Here is a 14,001-nt window from a genome sequence, read left to right as displayed (position 1 = left end):
AATAAAAAAAGAGCAGCTTAGGCTTCTTACTCATAAGACTTAAAACCTCCTACGTGAAAACACTCCATCTGCTCCAATTTTACTCCAAATTTATCCAAGCAATATTTAAAAACATGGGGAAATGCGAAGCCTTCCTCAAAACTATTCAACTATTTCAATGAGAAGAATAAAGAAAATTATAAAAAATAACTCCAAGATCTGACTTTGATCAACAACAGCAAAACATATTTAAACACAGACTATGAATGAATCCAGCTGATAAAATGAAAACTGCTTCTGTTTCTTTTGAGGCTAACAAAAGTTTCAACCCTTGGAGACAAAGACACAGCATTTCTAATAAGGCAAGAGCTATTCAAGGTCAAGGAAAGTTTGCAAATTTAATCTACGGTTCTCAGCTTCACTCACTGTCATTGAATTAAAAGCTCGACTGAAGCACACCAAGTTCATAAATGCTTTGATAGACTCTTTCCTGTTTTTAGCAGCCCAGTTGTACAGATATGGCTTCTCAGCTACTACAACAAAATCTTATTCACAGGAAAACTGCCGTCAATGCTCAATTAAACTGCACGTGCAAGATACTTAGAGATAGCTCTCCTAAAGAACAGTACTAGCTAATATCACTATTAAGTACAGTTCACAAACTGCTTATCAAACAAATAACTTTACTACAAGTTCGAGCAAGAGCTACAATAGGCTGGAAGCTGATGCCTATCATTTGACTTGCTGAAACATTGATCACAGAATTCATGAATCAGTCTGCTGCAAGAAACTACTTAACTTTCTCAGTATTGTGCATATCAACCAACAGTTTAAAGTGCACCTGGGAGAAAAGATAAATAGGATAGACTGTGTCTTTTCAACAACAGTTTGCCACAAGGCTTTGTGTAATGTCACTAATTTTGTTTCAGCTGTTTCATAATTTAGAATTATAGATGGTCTTGCAATTTAGTACTGCAGCAGGATAATCAAGAAATGTGAAAGTTGGGTCTATTTCATCAAAAGGTGACTCAAACACAGCATTACTAAAATATAAGTGTTTTGTTTCCACCTAGCACACTGGATGGCATACCAACAGATCAGACCATATTTTGGCCAAACTGGCACAATAAAACTCCAAAAAACATGGAAGTGACTTCAGAGGGAGCATTTACTTTTCGTGCCCACTGCAAGGAAACAGCAGTGAAGAGAGAACCTTGTTAGCTTGCAGAAAGCTCTTGAGGAATGTCCTTAGAGCAGCTTCCCTCACTTTGTTTTCTGCTGCAGAATAATGCTCACCAGTATGACTGGGAAGTTGCTCAGATTGACTCTAAGTTTGTGTGCAGTTAAGTGCAGCTACAAGGAAATGGAACTATTTAATCAACTCCTTTCAGTTGGCTTCCAGTCTTTCAAATATTTGCTCAACACACCTCCACAGGAAAAATCTGTCTTTGAAGTAATGGGAAAAGATTATGAAGGACACAGATATGAACCCCCCAACCCCCTACATAAGCCTTCAGGCCCTACTGCCAAAATGGACAAGGAGAAGGAGATCAGCACTGAAGAAGGTGCACTACTGATACAAAATAGTGATTACCTCCAGGATGGGAAACAGTATGGCAAGAAGTAGAGCCCCAAATTATCCTCTTTTAGAATTTAACAGCTGGTATGATTGGTTTTTAATTACTGAGGAAACCACATGTTTAGTTCAACTAATACAGTGAATTAGGTGCCACCATGGTAAAGACAAAGGACTCTCATTTGAGAGGACCAAGTGTGTCTCTCCCATCCTGGAATCTGAGTGGTCTGCCCTTCATATGGTGATGTTAATTTATCTTTTAGAAATTTGAAAAAATGTTGAGAAAATTTTAAAACTCAAAACAAATTTACAGTATGTGGTGATTTCAACACAGAGTTGTCAGACTCAGATGAGCTCAACTCAAAAACTTTTAAACTATTCCTACCATTAAATTTATATTGTACTAACAATATCCCAATATGTTGGAGCCCCTATTTGGACAATATCATAGCTAATTTCTCAAGAGACCTATACACTGTTAGCACAGCAGATGAAAGTTTACAGATCATGATGAACTACTCCTCACATATCGCTATGTACAGTCAGATGATCAAGTGACTGCAAAAAAGGATCCAAGCATGACATGACAAGTTATTCACAAAACTGCCTTAGAAATTCAGACTGAGGCTTTGTTTATGAATATGATATAGATAAATCAACTGTTGAAGCTCTCTTTAATTATTGCTTCAAGACATATATTTGAGTTATGATACTCTTGCTCACTAATGAAAAGAAAAGTTCTAAAGCAAACAGAAAAGGTAAAAAGCTTATATTGTACACTGATGACCCTGCTGGTACCAAGGAAAAGAAGCTGTCACTGCACGACATATATAAAAATAATTGCAAACATGGCACAGAGCAGTACAACATTTCTCACAAAGCTCACCTGAAATGTAAAAAATGTAATAAATTAAAAAGTGAACTTGCCAAACAAGTTTCCCATGAAAACTACATAGAATGAGCTCCAAACAAATGTAAGGCCACCTGTGATATTATAACACAAGCATTCACTTATATCCAAACTAAAGATGTTCTGCTTCATCCAGTATATGCTTTAGTACTACAGTAAAGGAATTAAAATTAACTATTCAAATGCATCAGCAATTGATATACTTGCTTATCAGCTTCCAGAAGACAGGAAAGCCTCTGGACTCTAATCACAATCATAGACATAGTAAACGCTGCTTCAAAATTTTCTAATTCGAAAAGTATGGGCTGCTACTGGCTATCTAATTACACAATAAAAAGGACAATACACACTATCTTCAAACCACTTGCTTTTATTGTGAATGAATTCCTTGAATTTGGAGTTTTCCCTGACCAGCTAAAATTTTCTAAAGTTACACCTAGATAACAAAAGGGGGAAAAGCATCTTCTCAAGAACTATCGAGCAGTCTCTATTGTTATAATATTTTCCAAAATATATCAAGCAATTTTTCACATACAGCTTAGTAACTACTTTGAAAAACATAACCTTCTTTGTAGTTGGCAGCATGGTTTTCTGATCAGGAAAATACAGCATTTCTGCAATTCTTGTAATTGTTAATCATACATTAACTGCTATTGAAAATAAGAATATGGTCTCTTGAGCTATGCAATTTGGGTATGCATTTGACTGTATCCCCTATGATATATTGCTGGTCAAAATACAGTTTTATGGAATGAATTGTACACCATTCAAAAGAATTAATTCTTATCTAAACAACACAACGCAGTTTGTGTCAAATCAAAACAGGCATTCTTCCCTGAAGAAAGTCAAATCTGGTGTGCCTCAGTGCTCTGTTCTTGGTCCATTCTTCTTCATTGTTGCAATTAACAATTTGCTGCATTATGTAGAGCTTCAGTTACGTGCTATGCAGACAACACAACCTTAATCACCAAAGATCAAGATACGTTAAGATTACATCAGAATCACTGGACGTTCTCCTTAATAATAAATTGATTCTGATCAGATAAACTACTGTGCAACCCAGAGAAAACTCAACACCTCCAGCTGGGACTATCAAAAGTCATAAAAGCAAAATCCATAAAACTGCTTGGAATATATATATATATATATATATATATATATATATATATATATATTAAAAATAAAGATTCCAAGACTTACCAAGCGGGAAAGCGCCGGCAGACAGGCACATGAACAAAACACACAAACACACACACAGAATTACAAGCTTTCGCAACTGGCAGTTGCTTCGTCAGGAAGGAAGGAAGGAGAGGGAAAAATGAAAGGGTGTGGGTTTTAAGGGAGAGGGTAAGGAGTCATTCCAATCCCGGGAGCGGAAAGACTTCCCTTAGGGGAAAAAAAAGGACAGGTGTACACTCGCACACACACACACACACACACATATCCATCCGCACATACACAGCTGTGTATGTGCGGATGGATATGTGTGTGTGTGTGTGTGTGTGCGAGTGTACACCTGTCCTTTTTTTTCCCCTAAGGGAAGTCTTTCCGCTCCCGGGATTGGAATGACTCCTTACCCTCTCCCTTAAAACCCACACCCTTTCATTTTTCCCTCTCCTTCCTTCCTTCCTGACGAAGCAACTGCCAGTTGCGAAAGCTTGTAATTCTGTGTGTGTGTTTGTGTGTTTTGTTCATGTGCCTGTCTGCCGGCGCTTTCCCGCTTGGTAAGTCTTGGAATCTTTATTTTTAATATATTTTTCCCATGTGGAAGTTTCTTTCTGTTTTATTTACATCGTATATATATATATATATATATATATATATATATATATATATATATATATATTAAAAACAAAGATTCCAAGACTTACCAAGCGGGAAAGCGCCGGCAGACAGGCACATGAACAAAACACACAAACACACACACAGAATTACGAGCTTTCGCAACTGGCATTTGCTTCATCAGGAAGGAAGGAAGGAGAGGGAAAAATGAAAGGATGTGGGTTTTAAGGGAGAGGGTAAGGAGTCATTCCAATCCCGGGAGCGGAAAGACTTCCCTTAGGGGAAAAAAAGGACAGGTGTACACTCGCACACACACACACACACACACACACACACACACACACACACACATATCCATCTGCACATACACAGACACAAGCAGACATATTTAAAGGCAAAACCTTTATATATATATTACAAACTAAACTAGCAATGCTATATTAATCATGTTTGTAGAAAGATATCAAGGGGACCCTATCTCATATAGAAATTATCTGACCTAGTGAGAAATTAATATCTTACGAAAGAGTACTTCCGACTTTTTCAATTTCACATATCTTATGGGCTGTTGTTGTGGGGTCACTCATGTCATATCAGTGATGTACTACTGAATCAGAAAAAGGTGCTATGAGTAATGTATAAGATTGTTCCAAGGGAACACTGCTGTCCTTTATTCACCAAGACCAAAATAATGACAGAGATAAATCTTTATATCTACACATCACTGATATATGTTAAAAACAACATAGCAGAGTTTGACACCAGAGAGAACATACAGTGTCACAATACTAGAAAGAAAGAGTACTGATATTTCTAGGCATAGGCTGACAAAAACAAGCAACGCTCACAAAGTAAACTGTTTGAAATTTTTTAATAAACTTCCACATTCTGCAATCAAAATGCCTTTCAATATTTTTAAAAGTAAGTTGTATAACTGGTTAATAAACAATCCATTCTACAGTTTAAGAGAATTCTCGGGTACTAGTAGTGTAGAAATTGAGTTTTAGGATTATCATTACACTCCTGTACAACTGGTTAACACAGGATTAATTATTTATATATGTAATGTGAGCAGCAATTAATATAGTGATGTATATCAATGTAAAGTGCAGTCTGCTACATGTGATCAGTGGCCAGTAAAGAACCTGAACTGCTTTACAATAAAAAGTTTCTCTGATGTGCTTTATGATAATGAACCCCATGACAAAATACATAAGAATGATAGTCACTATCAATTAAAAAATCTCTGGTGCAGAGAGGTGCTAAGTAGGTTGGTGCAAAAAATTTTCAACCTTCTTCCCACTGGACTTAGAAACTTATGGAGTAGTGAATCTCTTTTCAAAACTAAACTTTGCCAGTTTCTCTTCATTCATTCTACTCTGTTGAGGAATTTGAGATAGAGAGTTTACATACGATATATCTAAACAATTTCAGGATTGTCACATGTTAATATACATATATCAAATAAATTATGAATTTATAAAAGAGAGCTTATCTAAAATATATCTCAACAATTTCAGGATTGTCAAATGCTAATGTATATATTTCATGTAGATTAGTTATTTCATTTGGTCATTGTGTAGTATGGAAAGATATTTTTATTGTAATTGTGCTGCATAATTATCTGTCCAACAGTATAAGAACAACTATAAGTACCTGCAAAACTGTTCTGAACAAATCACTATTTGTCAGATGTTAATGTAAGTATTTTAAAATCTTAAACATGGCTGCGAAACAGCAACTGTGCAAATATTTGCAACTGGTTGAGTGATTTTTCAATCTATTCATAAGTATTTTATATAGATCTTGTTATTCTCATGCATAGTGTGCATATGTATTTTTCCCGTAATTGTATCACTTAACTGATTGTCCAGTAGTAAGACAACTATGATTGTTAACTGTTGTAAACATGTTGCTACTGAGAAAAGAAAATTAATAATCAGTGGTTATTTCCATTGTAATATCTGTTCAAAGGCAATTTAAACAACCAAAAATACAGGATGAAAGTATGAGAATCTTATGAAAAAGATAGATCATTACTCACCATATAATGGAGGCGATGAGTCACAGATAGGCACAACAAAAAGACTCAAACAAGTAAGCTTATGGCAAAAGTCCAAATTAGACAGCATACAGCTTTGTGCACTGTGTGTGTGTGTGTGTGTGTGTGTGTGTGTGTGTGTGTGTGTGTGTGTGTTGTCTAATTCAGAAGAATGCCTTTTGGATCAAAGCATAGTTGTTTGACAGTCTTTTTGTTGTGCCTATCAAAGATTAAACAGTGAACTGTTATTTTAGAAGTCTACTCAATGAGTGTTAGTAGGACAACACACATATGGCTCCTTCTTCTGGCAGAAGGACTGAAGGGTAAAGAAGAGAGGTGAAGGAAAAGACTGATGAGGTTCAGGAATTGGGGATGATTTGGAAAAGTTGCCCAGAACCCTGGGCCAGGGAAGACTTACCAGACAAATACCAGCACTTATATCCATTTATTTATTTATTTTATTTATTCTGTATTCCATGGATCCATATAGTGATGAATTCACCATGGACATGAATCATATCAAAATTAAGCCTGATTTAGGGTTCTGGGTGACTTTTCCAAATTCTACCCTTCCTAAATCTCACAAGACCTTTTCCTTCACCCCTCTTCCTTCCCCTTCAATCCTTCTGCAGATTGCAAACTTCAATATCTTTGCATATGTTTCTCCTCATGTCACTTGATGAGTGGATTTTTTATCCACCCAGTTAAATTATATTTTCAAAAAATGAATTTTTTCCATGTTAAATTGTTATTTAATATGCATGTAATCTTAATATTGACACGTTTCATATCCATGATGAACTTATCACTGTAAGGTTCCATGGAACACGGAATAAATAAAATAAATAAGTGGATATAAAGACTCATATTTGTGATCAAATATCATTTCTTCATTTATATAACCTGCCCATTATGAGAGTACCATACATTACACTAATATGATTCATAAACAGGCTCTCACTTGATGTAGTTTTAACGTTTTTGGAAGTTTCTTGCAAGGTTTGTGCATCATTCTGTATCTTGACATAACTCAGTGCATCTTAAAATATTCATTACCTTAATGGATAGTTAAGCAATAGGGGAGTTACACAGCCCCATGCAGTGAGGCTGAACATGTGTGGTGTTATGGGGGCAAAAAGTTAACATATAGGCCATAAAAAGTATTAATATTCAATATGGAGAAGTCTGTTACTGTGAAGATTTGAGTCAGAGTGCTTAGTGAATGTAATTTTTAGTGAGAGTAATTACAGTGAGGTTATAGTAGTCAAGAGGCCAAGCACATATTTAGTTATTCATTATTGTTATATGGATTAATAACGAAGTTTATTGGTATCCTATGTAGTGAAACGAGGAACTGTGTTTATTGAATGTTCAGGGCCAATGAAATTATACAGCTTTTTTCAGTGTGGGTAAGAAACTTTATTGAATAAAAAAATCATGGTATAAGTGAATTATTCAATCAATAAATATTTGCCTAAATTATTAACTCTTTTAATGTTTAAATTACACAATATTAGTGCATAATAATTAACAACATTAGGTAAATAGTCATTCATGATATGTACTACTAAATCTATGAACCAAGGGGAATATATTCAGTTATCAGTTATGATCATTACTCCACAAACTAGACTGGCTACAATGTTATAACGATCTACCCAACGGAAGGCCCTCGTCACACGACATTTCATTTCACCAAGGAGAAGAAAGAGGAGGCTTACAACTATCCATCAGGCCTTGAGAGATAGAGATAGAGATAGAGAGAGAGAGAGAGAGAGAGAGAGAATGTGTAATACTCAATGATGATATATGTATAGAAGAAAAGAGAAGTAGAAGAAGATGCAGCTACAAGTCAGTATCACATTACCCATGTAATCAGTTTAAGATGTGAATATACAATAGTGTACATGATTATTTTTGGAACTTATGCAATCACGACATTGCTTTAAGAATAGTTTACCTGTTAAACAAGATAATTTTGACAAAAAATTCCAAAGACTGAGTATCTACACTCCTGGAAATTGAAATAAGAACACCGTGAATTCATTGTCCCAGGAAGGGGAAACTTTAAAGACACATTCCTAGGGTTAGATACATCACCTGATCACACTGACAGAACCACAGGCACATAGACACAGGCAACAGAGCATGCACAATGTCAGCACTAGTACAGTGTATATCCACCTTTCACAGCAATGCAGGCTGCTATTCTCCCATGGAGATGATCGTAGAGATGCTGGATGTAGTCCTGTGGAACGGCTTGCCATGCCATTTCCACCTGGCGCCTCAGTTGGACCAGCGTTCGTGCTGGACATGCAGACCGCGTGAGACGACGCTTCATCCAGTCCCAAACATACTCAATGGGGGACAGATCTGGAGATCTTGCTGGCTAGGGTAGTTGACTTACACCTTCTAGAGCACGCTGGGTGGCACGGGATACATGCGGACGTGCATTGTCCTGTTGGAACAGCAAGTTCCCTTGCCGGTCTAGGAATGGTACAACGATGGGTTCGATGACGGTTTGGATGTACCGTGCACTATTCAGTGTCTCCTCGACGATCACCAGAGGTGTACGGCCAGTGTAGGAGATCGCTCCCCATACCATGATGCCGGGTGTTGGCCCTGTGTGCCTCAGTCGTATGCAGTCCTGATTGTGGCGCTCACCTGCACGGCGCCAAACACGCATACAACCATCATTGGCACCAAGGCAGAAGCAACTCTCATCGCTGAAGATGACACATCTCCATTCGCCCCTCCATTCACGCCTGTCGCGACGCCACTGGAGGCGGGCTGCACAATGTTGGGGCGTGAGCGGAAGACGGCCTAACGGTGTGCGGGACCGTATCCCAGCTTCATGGTGACGGTTGCAAATGGTCCTCGCCGATACCCCAGGAGCAACAGTGTCCCTAATTTGCTGGGAAGTGGTGGTGCGGTCCCCTACGGCACTGTGTAGGATCCTACGGTCTTGGCGTGCATCCGTGCGTCGCTGCGGTCCGGTCCCAGGTCGACGGGCACCTTTCGCCGACCACTGGCGACAATATCGATGTACTCTGGAGACCTCACGCCCCACGTGTTGAGCAATTCGGCGGTACGTCCACCCGGCCTCCCGCATGCCCACTCTACGCCCTCGCTCAAAGTCCGTCAACTGCACATACGGTTCACGTCCACGCTGTCGCGGCATGCTACCAGTGTTAAAGACTGCGATGGAGCTCCGTATGCCACGGCAAACTGGCTGACACTGACGGCGGCGGTGCACAAATGCTGCGCAGCTAGTGCCATTCGACGGCCAACACTGCGGTTCCTGGTGTGTCCGCTGTGCCGTGCGTGTGATCATTGTTTGTACAGCCCTCTCGCAGTGTCCGGAGCAAGTATGGTGGGTCTGACACACCGGTGTCAATGTGTTCTTTTTTCCATTTCCAGGAGTGTATTTTTATTTTAAAAAGATTTGGTTGTTTCGACCAGGCTAGGCAAAGTATGGCATTAAGAAATTGTAAGAAAATCAGATTGTTGGTTTCACACTTATTTATATTGCAGAAAGCAGCAAATTTCTCTATATGCTATATCATACTAATGTGACACATAAACTTTAAGTGCCTCAAGTCTTGAGGCCTAAAGCAACTGTTTAATGAAGATCAGTTACCTATCACAGGGTTTAAAAGGCAGATTCATAGATAATTTTTTATAGAATATACAAGCGTAATTATTACATTCCAAGGTCAGGAAGTGGCTAGTATGGCAAGTAATTTATTAAAATGAATCAGTTCCATGTACATAATTAGTATGCAGACACTCCATCACAATGAAATACAGTACATTCAGTTCCCTGTGACTAATTGTGGTAGAAATGATATTTCAACACCCTTACAACTGTAGCAAGATTAATAAACTGGACAATTCAGGATAAATAAAAATCCTCGATAGAAGGCATGCATTTCTAACCAGCTGTAGCAGCAGAAATAAGCCACATTTATAATCAAAATATTGTTCACAAACAGCACCTAAGATACATTTATGCTGGGTTTTTTTACATGTCAAATGGCGTAATATTTTAGAGCAACTCAAACTCAGTTCAGCCAAAAGGTTACTTTCAATAATAAAAGAAAGCACCATCATGGACATGTGTGGTGTTGGATATGCAGACATCTACTTTATTTGATAATCTGTATAGTCTTATCCTCTTATCACAATCATGTGATTTGTTGCTGACAGCATGCCCTAATTTAAAGTGAACAGCCAGTCAACGAACACAAGAAAGAAAAATGAGCGTGGGCTGTTTATCCGCAACAATTGTTCACAATAGTGTGCAGGGCTCTCTAGCTCTGTTTGGAACAGTTAATATATTGCAGAGTCTGATGTTCAAATTGAAGCTTTTTCTCCTGCCAACCTACTCATGCTACTTGAGAAATATTTCACATCCTTTTTCATATACTTATGGGGAAACATGAGAAATCCCGTTGCCATCACAGCTACTGTCTAGTGAGTCTGAGTGCATCATGAGCTTCTCCATTATCTTCTTCATCCGATCTTCTCTGAGACATTTCATGAATATTTAGCCCTATCCACCAGGATTGGTATTATCTTCATGAAGGCGATTAACTGACAGATCATCTACCTAGAGATTACAAAAAATTATTTCCATCACTTCCATGACTTGATCTAGGGCTCCTGCAGAGCAGTTAGTTATCTGCATTTGTATAGTTAGAAGACAGCCCACATCATTTGTAGACAGTTCTAAACTGTTCAACAGATGATCTGACAACAGTTCATCTACTTATGTGTTCAAATACATGGACAGACATAAACAAAACCTTCTGAATAGCCAGTCTCCTTCCTTTGGTTTCGGATGCCCAACTTGTTTTCTGTCTGGTGTGTCAGCAATTAGGTATTTTCCATAATACTGCCCAGGACAAGATAGATCTTTTCTTTGGTGATTTCAGTTTGCTCCCTTAATTAGCTTCATTCACACTTAACATTCTACCTGCATGTATATTAATATTGTGTTTAACCTTGACTGTATCATAATAGAGATCCATACACATTAGTGAAATATGAATCATGAAATTCAAAATCAGGTGAAGGTCACTGATGGCAATGTGTTATGTTGATTTGCTGAACATCACAATGCATTATAAAAATGATTAACGATAGTCACTGTCAGAAAGACTAAAGTGTTTGTATTTTTGCACCAATGAGAGCACATTTCATAACAAGTTTACCTATGCACACATTGTCGTATCTGATTTCTAGGCGATTCACATTTCCCCAATTCTTGAAAACTTGATATCTAATGCTTATAATTATGTGAGTCTAATATTCCCTTTCTAGCAGTTTTCACCTTTTCAATGCACCAATTTATAAACACCTTACATTACCCACTGTTTTTTTTTTTTATTATTATGTCAGCCACATAAAAACAAACCTGAGATTTGTGATAACAGCTGCTTTTGGAAGTCCAGTAGTACCCGATGTGTATATGTAGACAAGCTTATCACCAGAGCTGCCTTCTGTAATCTCCACTGGTTGAGTCCCACTTGCAGTCTTCAGAGCAGTGCCAAGATCTTCAGAAGACTGCAATTTTTGCTGACTGTCATCTTCACACAACTTGTAGAGACGGAGAGCACTCATTGAGCCCATTATATCTTCAACAGCTATCATTGAATGGCAATTAGAAACTACACATTTAATCTTAGCCGCTTAACCACTAAACACTTTTAAAATCTTTTTTAAATATAATACTCTAAGTGAAAGATTATGTGAGCCACGTAATCATCTCTCTTAAAGTTTAGAATTCTCAGAGCTGTGTAATACTTTCTTGATAATTGTAGGGAAGGACACAAAAAAGGAGAAAGTTGAAAAATGAGACACAAGTAAGGAAAGGCGTTACTCAGTGAAACTAATAGGATTTTGGGCACTACACATTGTCATATTTCAATTTCTCAAAATCAAAGATAAACTAAGGTTTGCCTCTCATCAAGAAAACTCTAGAGGCACTACACTTTAACTTCTTGATATAGATATCACTTAGTTCCAATGCTAGCTGCTACAACTTGTCCATCCAAATATAACATGAAGCCCTTATCTTTAATTGTGTTGTCTGGCCAAATATAAATTATATCAATTTATTTAGTTTAGATTATTGTACTTGTAAAATTGGGGAATTACTTCATCATTAAGGAGAAAGGCACGCAGGACATTAAAATAATGATGTGAATATGCTGTAGTGAAGTGTGAATTAAGGGGAGAGGGGCAGAAAGAGGGAGGGGGGAGCAAAATCAACTTTTTATAACCAAGCATAAAATGAAACCTCAGCTAAAAAACAATCACCAAATGTATATGATGTCCAGGTAAGTGCTGGATCAACTACTCTCCCTTTACTATGAATTATCAATAAAATATGGTGTATCTCATGATTCAGTCCTAGGAGTGCTACTCTTCTTGATTTGTGTGGATGACTTTGACAAATATCTGCATCCCCAAAAAATGATTCTACTGGTCACTGGATCCAGCCCAGAAACCATGCATTCAACAGCAGAAAGTTCTATGACAATACTTTCAGAGTGGTTCTCCAAAATCAAATCGAAATGTATGTCTTGGGCTTCAGTTATTTCCACCAAATTGCCAAATGTCTATTTAAATGTGACAAAATTTTTAAGTCTGTAGGTTCAGCCAGACTTAAAATGGGACACTCATAAATAACTTGTAAAAAAAACCTATAATCCATAAGCTATGTTCTAAGACTATTTAAGTCTACAACTAACAAAAGAACAGTACTGCAAGCATCCTATGCACAGTTTCATTCTCTGCTCTGACAAAGAATCATTTTCTGGGCCACTCAACTCACAGCATAAATGTTTTAACAACACAATAAAGAGCACTCAGAATAATTTGTTGCCTTAACAGGATGGAGTACTGAAAAATTGTCTTTACAGAGCTTGATGTTCTGAATGTTTGATACTTGTTTCTTATTTTTGAAACAAAGTGTAAACTTACAGTTATGTTCAATCTTCTCTTCAATTGTGTGAACCAGCTCATCAGTCACCACAGACGGGCGTTCACTTCGTTCTTCATCATGCACTTGATCACGCGTTTCATTGAACAGTCTGACCCACCTTCTAACCATTTAATCACACGTAATATTTTGTCTGTAAACCTCACAGATTTGCCGAAGAATTTCATTTGGTTTAACTTTCTTTTCGTTTAGAAAATGAATCACAGATCTGATTTCACACGTGGCACCATTTTCAATTACAGCTGACATTATAAAGAAGTGCTACAAAGCACATGTCGGCAGCAGCAATCTGAAAATGGTGTATATGTCTTCTCCTTGAGTCAGAGTAACGGCTGCACATGCTTGGAACTGTGATTGTAGTGCTTCCGCGGACAGAAATAGAAATGGAACTTACTTTGTGGATGATCTCGTATACAACATGAACAGCAAGGGCCCCAACACACTTCCCTGGGGAACACCCGAAGTTACTTCTACATCTGACAATGACTCTACATACAAGATAATGTGCTGTATCCTCCCACCAAAAAATCCATAATCCAGTTACAAATTTCACTTGATACCCATATGATCATACTTTTGAGATAAGAGTATGTGCGGTAATGAGCCAAATGCTTTCGGAAATCAGGAAACACTGCAATACTGCAGCACTAGGGCTCCCTCTTTGAAACTCTCAAACTACTACAGAACAAGAATGTACAGACTGT

The 14,001-nt window shown here is 37.7% G+C and overlaps 1 protein-coding gene across 2 annotated transcripts in view; it reads right to left on the bottom strand.

Annotated features, from left to right (window-relative positions):
- The window catches only part of LOC126279108 (long-chain fatty acid transport protein 1-like), a 322,787-nt gene that overhangs the window by 69,364 nt on the left and 239,422 nt on the right, over positions 1 to 14,001 (bottom strand). For both annotated transcript variants that reach the window (XR_007550783.1, XM_049979589.1), the window contains exon 4: positions 11,708 to 11,936. Coding sequence is in view for 1 of the 2 variants with exons in the window: in XM_049979589.1 (XP_049835546.1) it covers positions 11,708 to 11,936 (229 nt within the window). In the remaining variant the exon portion in view is untranslated. The remainder of the gene's footprint in view (positions 1 to 11,707; positions 11,937 to 14,001) is intronic.

Source organism: Schistocerca gregaria, chromosome 6 (assembly GCF_023897955.1).
Source record: "Schistocerca gregaria isolate iqSchGreg1 chromosome 6, iqSchGreg1.2, whole genome shotgun sequence".
Lineage (NCBI taxonomy): Eukaryota > Metazoa > Arthropoda > Insecta > Orthoptera > Acrididae > Schistocerca > Schistocerca gregaria.
The sequence above is the reverse complement of the archived record's forward strand: the minus strand, read 5'-3'. Positions and strand labels throughout refer to the sequence as shown.